Genomic DNA, 19,218 nt, shown 5'->3' with positions numbered 1-19,218 from the left:
AAAGCAAAATAAAATGAAGTTTGGTCTTCACATTTATAAAGTTGTTAACCAGAAACTACAAAATAGTATGGCTACAAAAAACAAACAAAAAAAGCAATACCTGTATGCTGAAAAAGGCAGGAGGTCGTCATCTGTGTAGCTGAGAACAGTGGGGTCAAAACTGAAAGAGAAACTGATGTTGTTTCTCTTAATCCTGTAAGACTGAAGTACTCCATTAGGCTCCAAAGGAGGAGTCCAGGACACCACTACCTCACTGGGCCGGCCCTGGAGATGACTCACTGTTGGGGGGGCTAAGCCACGAGGGGGGGCCTGTCTGGTCATTACTGTTACCCAAGGGCTGCAAGTGTGCCCAGCTGGGTTATAAGTACAGACACTGAACTCATACTGTGTCCATGGACGCAAACCATATACTGTATAGGAGTAGGTTTCAGCCTGTCGTGGGGACGCTTCTCTGAAGAGGATCTGTTGGCAGCACAATATTAATGCAATTTTAATTGTTAACCTCGTAAACTGTGATATTTTTTAAATATATATATCAATAAAAAAACAGGACATAAAACAATATTTTATAAACTGGGAGCTCTAGTATATTCTACCAAGCCCTCCTACAACTGGTCAGATTGACTCTAAATTTAGACATTTTAAGAGTTTCACCTACTTTCCCCCTTTCAATATCCTCTTCTTTACTTCTCCCACTCCCTTCTTCTTCCAAACGCCTCCCAAGTAAGAAATATTCTTTAATTGGCCCGTTGGGTTGAGAAGGAGGGCCCCAGGTAAGTGACACCTGGTCTGAGCCAACAAAGAGAGGCCTAGGGGGAGACTGGGAAGCAGGTGGTGCTGCTGCTGTGGCAATGCGCTGAGGAGGGGTGCGTGTGCAGCCTGCTGAGGTACAAGCTTCAAGAGTCAGCGTATAAACGGTCCATGGCTCCAAACGCCGAAAAAGGAAACTACGTGACAAACCACTGAACTCTAGGTTCCCCTCACTGTACAAGTTATACATCTGCAAAAGGAGACAAGAGAAAGAAGAGAAATTTCAAGACAAATATGAAACATATGGGTTTAAGTAGGACATGCGAACAGCACTGACTTTAGTTGCAGGTTGCACATGTAGCATACACCAAGTTGTGCACATATAAACTACACTGAGATATTGTGCTTCATGTTTCTGGGGGTCTTGTGGACTTTCACATGTGGGTCTATGTATGCTATATTGCCGTAACTACCTTGTTACTATTGCATCTTATCTTAGGTGGACTGCACTATTTGGTATATGCTCAGTGATTTTCTTATGTGTATCGATGTACCGTGATGACTCCATTTGGAGACTGTGGTGGATCCCAGCTGAGCAGTAACGCCCTGCCCTGCTCTCTCTGCTTCACTGTGAAGTTAGGCACGCCGGCTGGAGAAGCCTCCAGGGTCCTAATGTCCACCCACGGACTGGACACGCTGCCTGAAAAGTTACAGGACAGATTCATTGGGGGTGTTCAGTAGCTGGTCTAAATCATCTTTTAAATTAGTTTCTCAACAAATTCAACCTACCTGCCCGATTCAAAGCTTCTATTCGTAGACTGTACTGACTGTATGGTTCAAGACCATAGACTATTGCCTCTAGCTGTGAATCCTGAGAGAGACAAAAAGAGCAGTGTGTGATATAAAAAGATAGGAGATAAAAAGGTAACATCATGAGAGAAAAGGTTGGAGAAAGAGATAACAGGGAAGAAGAATAGTGGGGTCAAGACATGGTTGGGTGAAGACAACAGAATAATTGGTCAGGCGTTAAGAAGGAAAAAAAATGGCAGATACATAAAGGCTAACATGGAAGCGGGTAGAGAGCCAAAGCAAGAGACGGGAGAGACAAAATTAGTTACACAAACAAATCCTGCATGAATAAAAACCAGAGCATTACTCATTAAAACATGGAATGAAAAGGAGCATTGAAACAATGGCAAGCTAAGATGACATAACTTGGGATTTGCCATATCAACATTTCAACATACATCCTCTGCAGTGGTAAGCAGACACCAGAAAAGTGGCAGAGACTGAGAGAGAGACTGGCAGGCAGACAGCTGTCCCTTATGGGTGAATTCAAAGCTTCCAGATTGTGTGTTTATGTCACACATGCACCCTTTCATATCACATACACAAACAGAGACAGGCACAGGATGTCTGCCAGTAGCTTTAGGCAGTGGGACCTAGCCCAACACCCTGGCAGACACAGGGGCAGTGTGTATGCGTGTGTGTGATACAGAGGGAACACCATTTACTAATTGATAAGAGACACACTGTTGTTTCAAAAGGCCCTAGCGTGCGATGACATGGTAGTCTGGGAGCACCAGGCTCCAGGATGTAGCATTGCCTATTTGATTTTGTGTTTGTTTATGACTGTGCGCTTTGAAGCAGGTATGAGAGTGATGTTTTTCAGTGTGTGTGTGAACATATTTGTGTGGATATACAACACAGGAGATTACACTTCTTTCAAGAGTTGAGTCTGCAGTTAAAATTGTCTGTTCAGGACTGTATGCTTTCACATAACCGAGCATATGTAAAGAGATTAACTGGTAACCCACTTCAATGCAGCGTCAAAGGGATCAAAAAGACTCAGATTCAAACTGAGTCAAATGAAAACCCAGACAAATCACCGTAGCTTGGCACCAAGGATGAACCAGAATGCATGTATTCACTGTTTTCATGTCTGGAAGCCAACATATTTTTCATCCACAGCAAAATAGGATTAATAAGCCCCTAGACACCTAGACACAAGCTAAATCCTCCTGCAAATCACAGCACTTCTCAGTAGACAGAGGGAGGGAGGGACAGAGCGAGAAAGGGTGGGGAAAGGATGGGAAGAGATAGAAAGAGAAACGGGTGGTGGGAGAGAGAAATGGAGACAAAGGAAAAAAAGACAGTGGAATTTAAAAAAAAAGTATGTGTCAGTAGAGTAATGTAGGGCAGAGAGTTAAAAGAGAAAAAGTAAGAGGTGAGTAAGTTAATAACTGATGAAGCAAATAAAAGAAGGTGAGACAGAGGAAGGGGGGTGAGAGAAAGAGTAAGACATGGAGAGATTGAGTGAAGTGGAAAAAGAGGGGAGAAAGCTAAAGCGGGTGAGAAAAAAAAAGATAGATGTGGCAAAAGGGAGAGACAGATTAAGTGAGCAGGAATGAGAGATCTCTCTACCTTAAAAGCCAGTGAAATATGTGAGGCATGTGGCCTATAAAGCGGTTAACATATGCACATTGTCAATAGCAGCATCTGGCGCTGGCAGATTTTATAGGAGCGTGGAGACTCTGCTACATGCCTCTAGATGGCAATACATTCAAACACTTTATCACTGAAACACACCACATTAACGGCCTGCTCGCTACATCACACGCACACACTCAAAAATCAAGCACTGTGAAATTCACACACACAGGCACGCAGACAGGCTGTAATCAAACAGTGTAGCACTGAAACACACAACTATTACATTACATTAACAGCTCCCTCAATAACTATTCCTCTCTCATACATGCACTTTCACATACACACACAGCGTGCAAAGCCACACAAAGACAAACACAGCCACACCGAGCAAATACTTTTAAGGTATCTGACAATGCGTAGGTAATGGCATACATGAAAAACTACAAAATAAATCATGACATGAACTGAAAGTTACCAGGTAAATTTAATTTAATCCACTAGATAAATCAGTGGGAGCACATATATGAAAATACTGAAAACCATACAGCTGGGACTGTAGTTCCCAACCTGCTTCTTCCAATTCAGCAATAGGTATTTATAACCTCATTTCAATGTTGGGGCCAGCTTCCAAATGGTAAGTAATCTGCATGTATCAAGTGCTTCACAAAATATAAAGTATTCCACTTTGTGAAACACTGAAGTATTACACTCATACTTCTACATACTGTAGAAGTAAAACTGCCAACAAAAACCACCCAAACCCACAGCCAACCTATCAAGGACCACGGGGGAAGCTGCAATCTAAGATATGAAAGGAAAAGGTTCTTGTCAAGCTAAATTCACTCTGCATGGGCTGGTGCATATGTGTGCGGATGATCAAAGTCACCAATTAATCATACAAAATGCAAAAGAACAGAGAGGGGGAAAGGGAGGTCAAGAGAAAGAAAGAGAGACAGGGAGGCAGCGTAAACAAGACAGAAGTACAGAAATGGAGACAATGATCAGGAAAGAAGAGAAAAGAAAGGAAGAGGTCTTGTTAATTTATACATTAAAGAGCTCTTGGATCTTAGATGGTTCAACACAACTTAACATTGACTGCAAAGAAGCAATCTATTCAATCTTCTGTATCTTTCTTCTGACTTCTCCTGTGTGTGTGTGTGAGCTAAAGAAGAGGCCCTGTGGACTGAGTGCCTAAATTAAAGTGCCAGCCTGCATGTGTGTGCACATGTACTGGTATCTGTTTTTATTTACTCAAGTAAGGCCACATGTGGAGCGTCTTGTTTTGTATGTACCAATGTGTCCCGAGAACTGTTCACGCACGTGTGTGTGTGTGTGAGACTGCACATCTGTGGATATGCGTGATATTCAGGTAGAGAGGCATTCCGCAGCCAGGGGGACAGTGTGTGATACTAATTAAGAATAACCATGTGTATTTGTCAAAAGAATTATGCTGATTATCTCACAAAGGCCACAGTTCTAGGCCCCGCAGAGAGACAGAGACAGACCAGCATTAGCATATGGCTACACACATGCATGCACATACACAAACACTTCATTTCACTCCTTGTATCGAACCCACGCATGATAAAAGAATAGGTAAACGTAAGATGAGCGCCCAAGAAAATACATCAAAGAACAATGCCTAGTGACAGATGAATGGGGTCCAACTGGTCTGCCTTTAGGACGTTTGTCTCTACAGGCCTTCTCTGGCTTCTCTGCTCGGTCATATTAATTCCTGCAGAGATAATAAAGCACCACGCTGTTTCAGCTTTTTTATTGTGTGTCTTACTTCTTTCATGTATGTGATAAAACATGTTAACATCAGATTTGACTTAAATGATCTTAATTCAGCTCAAATCACTTCATCTCATCCAGTTCAGTTCCATTCAATTCAATTCAATTGTCCAGCCTATTAGTACAAGCTGTGCCCTGACCAGCCCTGTGAGAGCAGTAATTGTTTTCAGAGGTTTCTGAGGTGAGCCAGTACACCACACACTGATCTCTTGCACCCCATGCCAAGCTCTCAAGCCAAGTTTGTGTGTGTGTGTGTGTGTGTGTGCATATTTATGCGTGCATGCCTAATTCAATGCTGCTGGAACAATTGCCCTGTGTCTGTTTGCAAAATGCCCTGCATGGGTGTCCCTGCTAGTCAGGGTGCGTTAGACAAACCCTGACACATAGAGACCTTTGTGCGACACGTACACAAACACACACATACACAAACACACCACACAGACACACGGAGTGGCCATTAGGCATGTGTTATGTCTGTGGCCAGCACAGATGTAGAGAGGGACTGCAGGGGTCTGGAACAGGCATGCCCACTTCACACAGACATTCATGATTGGCTCTGGCATCTCTGGACCCCGGGAACAGCATATTTAGTGTGTATATATATTCTTGTGTGTGCGCGTGTTTATATTTGTGTGTGTTATGCAGCCAAAGACCAGTGGACAAATTATAATGAGTAATGGTCAGCATGCTAAAAATCCACAGATTTCTTGTGAAATTAAAATAAGAGAACATGTTAATGATATATTTTCAGATAAGCTTTATTCCATAAAACAAGGCAATAGAAAAATGTCTCTTGTTTTATGTTTTAAAGCTAGTTAAAAAAATGGGAAAAAAGTAAAAAATATTTTTTTTATACACACAATTTTAAATGAGGGGATTGTTGCTTGTTGGCAAACATAATAATAATTAAATTAGAGGATGTTTCAGGAAATAATATTTCTTTATCGCAACTTTACAAAAGACATCAAAAGTAATGAAATGATTGTTTGTTGCGAGGTGAATGGGAGCGCTTTAAAAATCCACTTGATGGAGACAGCAGACTGACCAGAATCACAAAAATCCTACAGGCTTTTTGGCAACCCCGCCATCTTTTCCCTACCAATCGATAGACATTATGCTAAGTGTCAAATATATATATGCCCATGGTGTGAGACAGCATCAGAGAGGTAGGAAGGACTCCTCAAAACTAAATGGTCCCCACTTCCAAAGCAAACACAAATATTCAGTTACTTGTCACACTCCCACATGCTCCAGATTTGAATGGACTCAATAATCACAAATATAGCAAGTCCTTTTCTCTTTTTCTCATGCATTCGCACCCTCTCAGCATTCCTTTAAAGTGATGACCATCATATTGTGGTTGCAGTACTAAACACCGACTCAAAGTGGAGAGTACTACACTGGGTGGTGTGGCCTCTTCACAGACAGACACACAATAACACCAACCTATCATTACCCAGCGAAAGAGGGTGTGTGTGTAGGAGCGACGGAGCAGGAAGAGATAGGGAAGTAAGAACGTAAACTCACTTGAAAAAAAAAATCACTTGAGGAAGCTAGAAGAAGAGGGAATGAAGGGGCAAGCATTGTGGATGAGCATAAGATAAAAACTGTAATTTTACACAGAAGCAGGGAAACTCCAGATGGACATGCAGTGATGAAGGAATGGGCAGTATGGAATGATAGAGGGAGGAGCTGCAAAAAAAACAAAAAAACAACCCACGAGTAGAAACAAAGATTGCAGAAAGGAGAGGAGGGAGTGTTGCAGCCTGATTATTTGGCTGTTTATCCAGAATGCTGAGAGCCCTCCAATCAGAGATGGAGACCTCTAACTAAGAGGTCTGATAGGCCGAGGGCCTAACAAACTCTGCATATGAGTCTCCTTATTCTCTCCTCTAATCCTTTGTTCCTCACTTCACCTGTCTCCTCCTCCTCTCTTAACCTCCTCATGCCTCTCTCCTCACTCTCTGCACACTCAGCTCTGCATTTCTCTCTTCCCTCCTCTCTTTTCTCTTCCTCATTTGTTAAAGGGTGTCACTGAGCGCAAGGGCAAAGCCTTGTTATCCCTATTCGGCCACATTCTTTTGCTGGTTTATGGTTAAAGTGATGCAAAAAGGATTGCTGAGCAGCAAGTTAAAAGAGGGTTAAATGCAACAAGTAAAGCTTTTTGCCCGTTTATATGTAACTTATTTGTTTTTAGATTTACCATCACGTATGAACATCTGTATGTCTTCTACATTAATTGAATAAAAGTATACCCTTTCAAGGATAAAACTGCAGTAAGATGGAGAATCTTTCCTTTTCATGACTGTGGCTGAAAAACTTAACTGGACAGTTACTTTAGAAAACGTGTAACACATACACATTAAAGAACAGCCACATATCATAAGAGGTCAGGCACGTAAGGTACTGCTAGCCTTTCACGTAACTGTGTTTTTTTTGTTTTTGTTTCTCTGGTACATGGACTGAGAACGAATCTTAAAGAGTTTATTTGCTTCTCTTGTTGCAAATTTAAGGTCACACTGGAGACCTAAAAGTCACTACCGTCTCAAAGCCACTTTGTGAGAGAGAATGTTTTTTTTTTTTAACTTGCATTTATAAATAAATATACAAAGGAAGTAGAAAGGTTTAATTTGTGAGTGTTACAACTGTTGGTAGGCTAATTTTGTTACTAGGAGCCAAATCAGCTTGAATATTCTGCTTGGTCTTTATGTTAAGCTGATTTAGTAATCTCTAAACTTCCTCTATATTTATAAAATGTAAGCAGAGGTGAATCCTGTGCTTCTGATTATATCTTCTACATGACAATCAGGAAGTAAGCCTCCATTTGGTGACGCTAAACCTATTGCATTCACATGTTTGCTTTAGATATTAGCTGGCAAAAGCACAACGCAGAAATCCTTATGGGGGCAAGATAGTCCAGGGATCCTGTGGAGCTTTAGCCCAAAAACATTTTCATTTCACCTGAGGAGCTGAGTTGACCTGAACATATTGGAGCAGAAACGTTAACAGTTAACTAAAAGAAAGCCTATTTGTAATAGGCAGAGAAAATTAATGAATATGATTCAAATATATAAATAAAAGTCCAAAAGTGAAAAAACTGCTAAAATATCTTGCCAAAAGCAGGCATTGTTAGTTTAATGAGATAAACAAAAAGAAACTGTTAGCTAAACATACTAGATAAACAGGTAGCTAACATTTTTAAAAAGTAAGTCATTTTTTAGTTGAAAGTAGCCAATAAGTACAGGAAATTGTTAAATGTACGGATTGACAGTTGAAATTATAAGCTAAAAATAACAAATATACAGTTGAAAATGTTCATTAAACATAATCAATGAAATAACTAGAGTACTCTCCAAGTACTGGACAAACGGGTGGTCATGTTGATCAAGGGGAGACCTTTTAGATTATGCTGGGAACCACTGACCTAAGAACTTTGCAAACTGATATGTTCATCTCAAACTCAGTGCCAACGCACTGAAATGCTTAAATATTTCTAAATGATTGAATTCATAGAACATACTCACATCAGGAGTTTAGGGTTGTTTCTTTTTTGACCTGTAATGTAATATTCAACATGTTTGGAGACAAACACACCGCATGTTCTGATAACGTCCATCCTTCTACATCTTTTGACTACACTTGCCTAAATACACACATGCTGATGGCATACCTAACACACACACACAAACACACCCACCCACTCACACACACACACACACACACACACACACACACACACACACACACAGACCCTGTGAAACCTCATATCGGCTTTAAGACACAGTTCGCCGGCTGGCCCTCGCTGTCCCACACTCTCTGACGGGTTCTTAATGGTAAACTAACAGATTGTAAACATGCTGCTAGCTCTCTCTCTCTCTCTCTGTTTCTCCACTCTCTATATTAATCACTTTCTTACTTTCTTACACTCCTCTCTTTATTTCTCTTTCCCTCAGTCTTGTCTTCCTTCAGTTCCTTTACTTCCTCCTTACCCCCCTTCACTTCATCCTTCCCCATCTATCCCCATCCCTTCTTCCCTTTTCCTCTCTCTCCCTCGCTTTTCCTGGGGTATTTTTTAAACAATGTGTCCTTCATGTACGGTTGGTTACGGGGCGTACAGAAGGACATCATTAGCGCTGGTGGTTAAGCTGTAATTTACACCATTACCGAGGTAGGGGCCATTTTTATTGCCTAGTAAATTTCAGCTCTGAAATATTTAGACCATATGGCTCAATTTGTGTAATAACCTTAATTTCCAAGCACCCTTCAGCTCCCTTCAGCGCCGGCTGTTGTTGGCGGATGGCAGAGTGGTGCGTGTATACCTCCGTATGTGTGTGCACGGTGTGGAGTTGTGGAGCACAGACACGCACAAGCATGTACGCAGAAACACAGACATGGAAAAAATGTTCACGTGTACGCAACACATAACCTTTTACACAGTCTCTTCCACATACTGTCACAGATTCATTCATTCACACACACAGAAACACGCACGCACACGTATGTATGCATGGCGGTAGCAGATTAATAGGGTGTCAGCTTCTGTTTGGGTGAGGGAGCGTCAGGCGTCGGCCAGATGGTTCTCAGGGATGATGACTGTCAGGGGTCCTGCTCTGATCAATGGGATGTATTAATACAGCACACACGCGCACACACTCACATACACTGTTGCATTATACACACACAAACAGATATGTTGTGCGTGCGCACAAGCACACACAACCATATTCAAACATATGTATGCACACAAAGTAATGCGCACACACACATTTGAATACACATATGCCTGTGGTCTCTCTTCACCAGCGATCCCAAGGGCCACAGTGTAACATCTGGAATAGCCAAGGGAGGGAGGAAAGGACAGCAGAGTAAAGGAGGAGAAAGAGGGAGTTGGTAGGCAGGGAAACACGAGAGAAATACAGGAAAAAGAGGAAAAGGAGGGGCAAAGGGAGTATGGGAAGTAGCTAAAGAAAGAGTGCAATACAGAAGGGTTAAAGGGTGAAAGGCATAAAAGAGGTAGTAAAACTGGAAAGAGACGAAGGCAGAGTGGAGAGACGAGCTGGGGAAATGAAGACATAAGAGTAAGGTGAACGACGATGTTGAGACACTAAAGAGAAACAAGAAAATCAGCCACAGAAGAGACTGGAAGTTTTGAAGAAGAAAACGCACAGGAACAGACAGAAAAAAGCAAAAGAGATTAAAATAGTGACAGATGTGATCAGAAGAAGAAAAAGAAGTAAGCTGTGGGGAGGTTGAGGTGGAAAGCTTGAACACGAGCGAAAATAGAGTTTTATCTACTCGATAAAGCATTTGTCCAGAGCTATTGAGGGCAAAATGATTACCGGTGGCCAGAATCTCAAGTGATATTGTCAAAAAATGAAGCAGTAGCAACAGCACATGAACACAAAGAAGGAGAAACTTGAGAGAAAAGAAGGAGAACAAAAAAACCCGACCAAAACCAAAACATGAAGCACCGTGCAATAAAAACAACCTGACAGGGTAGAATGAGTGACAAGCATGTTTGTCAGAAAGGTGTAAAGCATGGAGAGTGAATTTCTGTGTGCGCGCGAGACAGTGTGTGTGCCAAGCGGCGTGTAGGTGTCTAGCGAGGCAGGCCGCCTGCGCTTCGTACCCTCATTCCGTCCGATTGCCATGACGACCCCATTAATCAGCCAAGCTGGCACAGAGCAGGGTTCCCAGCCCAGCCTGAGATCAATACACACACAAATAGACACATACCAAATGGATACACACACACACGCACATATGCACAATTACTACATGCACAAAAGAAATTGAAGTGGATGAAGAGTGTGAAAGACTGGATCCCTTTTTAGAGGAAAAAACTTAAATAAGGGTTGAAACAAAATATTACAGGGAGAAGTGCTAGACTGGTTTGTGACTGTTTAATATGAAAACAAAATATAAGCTGTTCATGTGCTTCACATTAATGTTATGACCCATATTTTACAATTAATCTAGCAGGGCTGTCAAACTTATTTTAGATCAACCCGATTTAATCTAAATTAAATTTCAATGAAAAAAAATATTGCCAGTGCTACCACTCAGCCTTCTAGAAGATCCAGCTACGTGATTTTCTTCTCGAGATAATGCATTCACAAGACTTTCAAAAAACTTGACCTTTGACCTTGAGAGCAAGGTCAGTAAGATTCCAATACCCAACAGTCTTTTACAGCTGAGGGGTGAAAATTAAATAGTAAAATAAAGTCAGAGGAACCTACATTTCTTTTAATGTTAGAAGTACAAATAGATGCTGCAGCTGTTCGCAAAGATGAAACCATTGTTACATAATACAAAAACACTACACAAATTGTTGCAAATTGAAGACACACCTCAACACAGATCTTTGACCCGACCATGTCAGGGAATGATTTTGTCAGTCAGAAGGCTCTAAAACTAATAAAGATTCAGACATCTGGGTTGGATAAAATTAACATTTCAGACAGAAACAAAGTTTGCAAAGCCATCCAGTGGACTCTAACAGGCTGGTTCTGTCCCGCAGGACACCCCTGACTTAGGCATTTTTTTTGCCATTGAATCCTTGATTAATGATGCTAAAGCGAACAAAGTCAAAACACAAATTGTAATCCTTCAGATAAAGTCTGCTCTTCCTGAATCAGCTAAAGGCTTTCTAATTTTCACACTCTTTGTGTATTCCTAAACAACGCAGTGCATGTGGTGAAGACAACTGCGTGACAAATGACCGCCACCAAAATAAGTCTATGCCATGTCAATGAGCCTCCTGCACACACACACACAATCTCACACAGGCACACACAAACACAGAGTGTTCCATATCAATGAGAAGGTGAAAGGTCTCCATTTACATCTTGTATTAATTATGAGTGACAAGCCAAAGGTCACAGAGGGAGAAGAGGCCACACATATGGACAGAATATAGATCTATACTTCTACCTTGTCTCTCTTTTGCTCTCCTCCTTACCTTCCTATCTATCACTCTGTCTCGTTCCCTGCTTGTTCATTTACTTGTCTTTTTATCCCTTCCCCCTCTCTTTTTCATCTCACTCATTCTAGCTCTTTTCATTCTTAACTTCTTTAACAGCTACTGTATCTACCTCTTTGATCTCTTGTTGCTTTAATGTTGACCATATTCTTTCAGTCTGTTTCTCCTTCCTTCCTTTTATACAAAATTTTATGTTAAAATGTTTTCAAGTTGTTTATATTTTAGCTTCTTCTTAAAGATTATTTTGTGGTATTTGTGTCTATAGACTGGAAAGAGCATAAAAACAGGAAGATGCAGGTCTGGGCAACTGGGAATTAAACCACAACTCACTCCTATGTGTGGTAAGCAACCCAGCTATCTAAAACCAGGTTGCTCTTGAATTAATTTTGATTTTTAAATGGATAACTAACTGAAATTTTTCACAAACAGATTATTATATTATAGACAGACAGACAGACAGACAGACAGACAGACAGACAGACACACACACACACACACACACGTATAGATGTATGGTGGATAGGGGATGCCAGCAAGTGCTGAGCTGCCAGTTCACATTGAGAGTAGATGGCAGCTGTTAATGTATAATATACATATATATGGGAATGAAGGTGTTTGTATATGTGTGTGTGTTTGTGTGTTTGGTATCAGGAAACATGCTCATACTGGTATTTCTGATATGTTAGATCATCCAGCATGATACAGAATTATGGAAGTGATCTTGGGAATAGCAGACCATGGGCAGCGTGTGTTTATGTCTATTCAGGCCCCTCACTGGCAAACAGATGGCACAAGCACCACAGGTACAGTCCAAATTTCTTTACATTTATTGTATGAATGACATGTGACATGCACGTGTGTGTGTGTGTGTGATTACCTCTACAGTGAGAGCAGTAACAATAGTTGAGTTGAGCGTAGGGTCCTTTTGGTGCTTCCTGTAAACCAGCCTATAATGGGAAATGAGACCATTGGGCTGTCCTGGTTCACTCCATTTTAGGTGGACTGAATACGCACCTGTCAAAGTAGCATGGTGAACTGTTACAATAAATCAATACAAGATAATTTTATACGTGTTAGTCATGCAAATGTGAGTCAAGACACAAAGTTTGCTAAAGTACATCATAGGGACAGAGAGCCACGAAAACATATGTGACAACAAACCTAATCAGACACTTGACCGTCATCTAACTGAACACGGACATTTTAAAGGAGGTAACAAAGGAAAACTGGATGAAACTATCCAGAGCTTAGAGCCAGCTACAACCCAGCAGCCTCGGTATGAGCGGAGGATGAACGCAGTTACAAAGAAAATTTTGGAGAAGAGCGAAAAAGAGAAAAGGGTTCACGTCCTGTTACCTGGTGAAGTCATAAACATACACCGGAAATTTGTTTTGTTATACAAATCTGTTGCACTTGCTTTTGTTTGGTAAGGTGAAATACACTGAATAAAAAAATTCAATGAACACAAAACACTGATATGGACTGGGTTATGTGTTAAGAATGAAAGGACACCATATCGTTTGATAGAAGTGAAAATTATCAACCTACAGAGGGCTGAATTCAAAGACCCTGAAAATACTCAGTAGTTTGTTTGTTTACATGGCTTGAGATGATGGATGGGGTCCTCCTCCTCCCAGAACTGGAACAGGGCATCACTGAGCTCCTGGACAATCTGAGTTTTAACCTGCTGGCATCGGATGGACCAAAACACAATGGCCCAGAGGGGTTCTATTGGATCAGGGGTGGCCAACTCCAGGCCTCGAGAGCTGGTGTCCTGCAGGTTTTACATGTGTCCTTGATCCATCACAGCTGATATAATGGTTACATTACCTCCTCAACATGTCTTGAAGTTCTCCAGAGGCCTGGTAATGAACTAATCATTTGATTCAGGTGTGTTGACCCAGGGTGATATCTGAAACCTGCAGGACAGCGGCTTTCGAGGCCTGGAGTTGGCCACCCCTGTATTGGATTTAGGTCAGGCGAGGGTGGGCCTAGTGAAAGGTATCAAGTCCTTCATCCTCCAAAAACTGTCTACATACTCTCACCACATGAGGCTGGGCATTATCATGAACTAGGAGGACCACAGGCACCACTGCACCAGCGTAGGGTCTGACAGTGGGTCAGAGGATTTCAGCCTAATCATAGTCAGGGTGCTGTTGCCTAGGTTTGTATGTCCCTTCATGGATATGCTTCCACAGACCATCGCTGACCCAGCACCAAAACGGCCATGATGAACGATGATACAGGCAGCATATTGTTCTCCATGCCTTCTACTGATCCTTTCAGATATGTCATATGTGCTCACTGTGAACCTGCTGTTATTCTTGACAAGCCCAGGGTACCAGCGGTGAACCTGCCAATTCTTGTATTCTATGGAAAATGTCAACTGGACTCCACGGTGCTGGCAGAGAGCAAAGGGCCCACTGGAGGATGTCAGACCACCCAAATGAAGTCTGACTATTTTGTCAGAGACATTCACACCAGTGGGCTGCAAGATGCTGTAGGGTTTTGTAGGGGTCTCACCTTGTGATACCAGTACTGACAATGAATTTAGCTAAATCCAAAACTAGAAAAAAACCCCCAGAAAAGATCAGAAGGGAAAAATGCCAGTGACCTCCACTTGTAAAATCATTCCTGTTTGATGGTTGTCTCATTGTTTCCCCTCTAATTTGCCTGTTGTTAAGTTCATCAACACTAAAGCAGCTAAAAGTGATAAACAAACCCCTCCACTACTACCAACCAGATCAATATCTCAGATATTTACTTGATGCTATACTATGATCTCAGTTATACTTATTAAAAAGAAAACACAAAATAATTGTAAATTGAAACTGGCAAAAGAAAATCGTAATGAGGTCATCTCTAATAAATACTGGTTTTCATGTGACTTGTTGAACCTACCCGAAGGAGTGACAATGGGAACGGCCATATCTTGTGGTTTTGCCTCTAATGTCTGGCCCAAAGCCCAGTGACTCAGAATTGAGCCTCTAGAGTTGTGGGCACGAACTCTGTACTGATAGTAGCTGAAGGGCTGAAGAGCAGGACTCGCGTCAAAAAATTCAAGAGGCCCACTAGACCAGATGAAAACCAGCAGCTCCTCCTCTGTTCCTAATGGACGCCTAAGAGAAAATAAACACTTGTATTAGCTTTTCATCAGTTTCCTTTAAATACTTTCATACTATATACACCTCATTAAAAATGTAAATATTCAATTTTTTGGTGATGTTTCTTTTTTTTTAATTAAACATCAACTATATCAAATCAATTTTAATTTTGCACATATTTACGTCAGTTTTCTAAAGATAAAGACACTAAGTTTGTGTGGAATTCAGATAAAAAATGGATCATCACATCTTAAACACTCTGTATAAGCCATGAGCTGATGCAAGCACCCTGATGTCTTTGGTAAGCCCATTTGTCTGATTACGTAGGGTTTCAGGTGTGTGCATGAGAGACGGAAAGAGAGAGATTTTCCTGTTTTATCCAAGTCCCTGTCTGCCTGAGTCTGATCATGCCAGATGTGTCACTGAGTGTGTGTGTGTACTGCTATGCTAATGTGTGTTTCCTGAGGACTTAAAGGGCTTAGTCTGGTCTGACCCTGCATACAGATCACAAACTCTTTGGTCAACAAGCAGACCACGACCTTCAGCATGTATTAATGATGCACATTCACACACACCTACACACACACACACACACGGTTACAATAAATAGAGTTTTAAGTAGACATTTATCTGAAAGTATAATCACTAAAACTTTTATCCATTACTGCATAGAAAGGCAAATATGTATATTGTTATGTATCTTATATGTAATAATCGTATGTGATACATGTGTGCTACTTCTGGTTCAACAGTTTGAATTGGTACTCTGAGCACATGAACACAGTGTAGGTATGAGAATGTGAAAAAAAAGCCTTGCATGTGGCTTCTGCATGTTCTTGTGTTTTAATCATAGATCCACCAGCAGGACTTGAAATCTGATTCTATTTTATGTGATACATTTATGGGAACATATAGAAAATTCAGAAGGGTTTAAAAAACTCGAATACCACTATAACACTATAACTTGATAAAGTCACTTTAGGTGTAAGTACTGATGATACTGGCGAAGAGTCGATATATAGAACAATGACATGCCTCAAAAATGCACTGTACACTTTTTCAACCTACAAGACTACCTTTGGACAAAGCACAGTCTCATAGCACAACTACATCCTAATACCGAAGGAGAAAAGAACAGGTATTTATAAGAAGGCAAAGCCAGGCCATATGTCTCAGTGTACTATATTTGTTCATCTGTTACCTGTATATATGGTAGGAGGTGATGAGTCCATTTGGTTTCTTGGGGGCTGACCAGTGAATCTCCAGAACATTGGCTTCACTTGCCTTTACTTTGGGGGGCAGCAGATTTTCTGGGGTGGCCTCTAAAGTCCGCACAAAGACACCATCTCCTACTCCACAGCCCTCTATATGAAACAAAACAATCAGAAATAATTCTGGTACATGGTTAGAGACACAACAGCAAACACCTTAACTAAGTAAAATGGCCATAAAGTTTTTATCAATCTACCTGATCGGTACTTCATGCACTTAAAAAATATATACCTATCTGACAGGCTTGCACTCTTATGTAGTAAATAGTGAAAGGCTTTAGATCTGTCACAGTGAGGTGCAGGTCTTGTCCAGCATGCTGTATTATTGCATCTTCACTCCCTGGATTTAACAGGATGTTGTAGTTCACAGACTGGCTGTTATTTAGTTGACCTGTGCAAAGAGAAACAATATGATAACCTTTAGGTGGTTATGTCATTTACTGGGATAGATTTATAAGAAAAAAAGAAGAAAAAAATATTCTGAGAACTTTTTTCGCTGTTTTTTCCCCAATTTTTTCTGAAGTTTTGGCTTTACAATCCCAGCACTGTGGGCCTTAGAACCAGACAAAAACACACAAATGTATACATACAGATAACACTCACACGCCCATACACACATGCCCCTGGACTTTGTTAATATTCTCACAGGAGGTTTTTCCATAATTCAGGCCAACTGTATTGTGATGGGTTATTCAACATTCATGAACTCTGGATATCTCGAGAACGAACTGATTACCAGACAAATGAAAGACTTCAATTATTCACCCCCCAACTCACATATGCACACACAAACCTTTGCACACACATCTCTGACTTCAGCACATTCAGGTTTTTAAATGGACACACTTTGAGGTAAGACACCTTCACATAATACACACATGTGCGTGGAGGTGTTTATGTGTGAGCGATAATGGCGTGATAATGCCGTAAAGGTTTAATTCAAAACCTATCACTTGCATTATCATCTTGTATTTAACACACACGGTGTACACACACACATACAATTCATGCATGTTCTCTTCCATACAGCTAAAAGCCTGCATTCAATACATTTTCTCACACACACATGCACGCACATACAGGCACCAACACCGCGATGGAGAAATTGATCCTCGAGTAAATGCCTTTTTAATAGCCATAAGTCAGTGCTTTGGCAGTCAGTGTATGCATTTGAAGACATGAACACAGGTGCATGTACACAGACACATACACACACACACTGTCAAGAGACTCAGGTATGCACACACACCCATGCACACACAAGACGAAAACACTCCAGACTCTGGGCTCAGGGAGTTAACCAAGCGTGAGAACCCAGCCGATATTTCCTCACCTTTAAAATCAACCCATAATGACGATAGAATAGGCCTGCCTATGGAAATATCTTGCAATGGTGCACACAAACACACACACGCACACACATTCACGCATGCACATACACAATGAAATACGTATAAAGTTGCATAAATAAACACAGACAAAAATATACAAAAACAAAAGACACACAAACCCACACACACTACTAAGTGAAGTGTCTTTGCTAGTTGGCCCTTTAAGCGGTTTCTGAGATAGGAAATCAGCCTAATGAGAGAGTAATAGTCAATGATAGATGGGTTAGGGCAGACAATCACTGCCCCATAAGCATGAAACTCAGCCCTATGTGTATGCTCATGTATGCCTGTGTATGTGCCCAGGTCTTGAGAGGCCAGAAGGTGAGTACTCAGAGCTTTTTTGTGGGTGTGAGCCACCCTTTTTCTGATTTCATGAAACAATACCTTTAATGTCCCTTGTAAAGAAAGCTAGCACTTAAATTCACTGCACTAAAGAATCACGAGTTGTAACAAGCTAAGCATGGTTTCTGAGTTGGAATGTCTAAAAAATATAAATAGTATTTCCAAGGAGCAAATTTAAATATACAAATGATAGAGAACAACTAGAACTTAAAATAAATGTCTAATCTTTGACACCATTCTGAGTGAAATAACTTAATACACTCTACAGAAAATCACTTAGGGCCATCCAGCCTTTCATCCATCCATGTGTCCTTTCATTCAGATTGCTACTTACCAGGAGGGGACCAGGCAAGAGATATGGAGTAGGGGCCTGACACTGTCACATTGTGCGGAGGTGGGATCCCAGAGGGGCATGAGACTGGTGTTTGTATAACATATTTGTCACTCACACCAGTCCCACCCCCCGTACTAGCCTCCAGCTCATACAAGTACCTAAATAGATAAGTGGGGCAAAGAAGGGTGTGGAGAAAGCAACACAGACATTACAGTGTAAGGCTGATATACCATAACATTTCTTAGCATTTGTCAGTATATGACCTGAAATTTGTTTACTTTATGTATTCCCATACATCAAGTATTCAAGTGTATTTATCTACTAAGCAACTTCCACTTTGCAACATTTCTATTTGTACTTTTCTTCCATCTGTGGCAGTGATCTTTTGTCCTTTATAAGCATCCAATCAACTCAAGTCTTACTCACATGCTACAAAACATACTACATGGTTGTTCATTTGCATCTACTTAGCGATGCGGTGCATGTTGTGCAGTAGAAGAAAATTACAGCCAGAACAAACTTTGGATAGTTCAGCTGCCCTGCATTTTTATAATGAAAATCAGCCCAGCTGTGCAAACGCAATGGTCTCACTGATGTACAACAAAATCTCTGCTCATAGTAAATCAGTGTGAAGCCACAATTGAAGTGGAAAATTCTGTGGATGATCTACTAACAGTACAAAGCTGTTAACATTAAAGCAAATGCAACCTGTTCATTTCAATAATGACCAGTGCAATCTACTAAGAGCAGCACAAATTAACAAAGAGCCACGAACAAACACAACTCATGAACCGAGCATATCGCTAATCTCCTAACA

At 41.0% G+C, this 19,218-nt stretch overlaps 1 protein-coding gene across 1 annotated transcript in view; it reads right to left on the bottom strand.

Annotated features, from left to right (window-relative positions):
• Positions 1–19,218, bottom strand: part of ush2a (Usher syndrome 2A (autosomal recessive, mild)) — a 237,806-nt gene that overhangs the window by 11,475 nt on the left and 207,113 nt on the right. The window contains exons 69-77 of the mRNA XM_085369549.1: positions 18,402–18,559; positions 16,567–16,725; positions 16,265–16,427; positions 14,861–15,078; positions 12,837–12,973; positions 1,540–1,621; positions 1,305–1,450; positions 659–1,000; positions 101–462 (exon numbers count right to left, since the gene is read on the bottom strand). Of these exons, the coding sequence (XP_085225675.1) occupies positions 101–462; positions 659–1,000; positions 1,305–1,450; positions 1,540–1,621; positions 12,837–12,973; positions 14,861–15,078; positions 16,265–16,427; positions 16,567–16,725; positions 18,402–18,559 (1,767 nt within the window). The remainder of the gene's footprint in view (positions 1–100; positions 463–658; positions 1,001–1,304; positions 1,451–1,539; positions 1,622–12,836; positions 12,974–14,860; positions 15,079–16,264; positions 16,428–16,566; positions 16,726–18,401; positions 18,560–19,218) is intronic.

Source organism: Diplotaxodon limnothrissa, linkage group LG1 (genome assembly GCF_057381915.1).
Source record: "Diplotaxodon limnothrissa isolate DT_005_m linkage group LG1, D_limnothrissa_male_GT1.1, whole genome shotgun sequence".
NCBI lineage: Eukaryota > Metazoa > Chordata > Actinopteri > Cichliformes > Cichlidae > Diplotaxodon > Diplotaxodon limnothrissa.
Note: the sequence above shows the minus strand (reverse complement) of the source record. Positions and strands in the feature narration are given on the sequence as shown.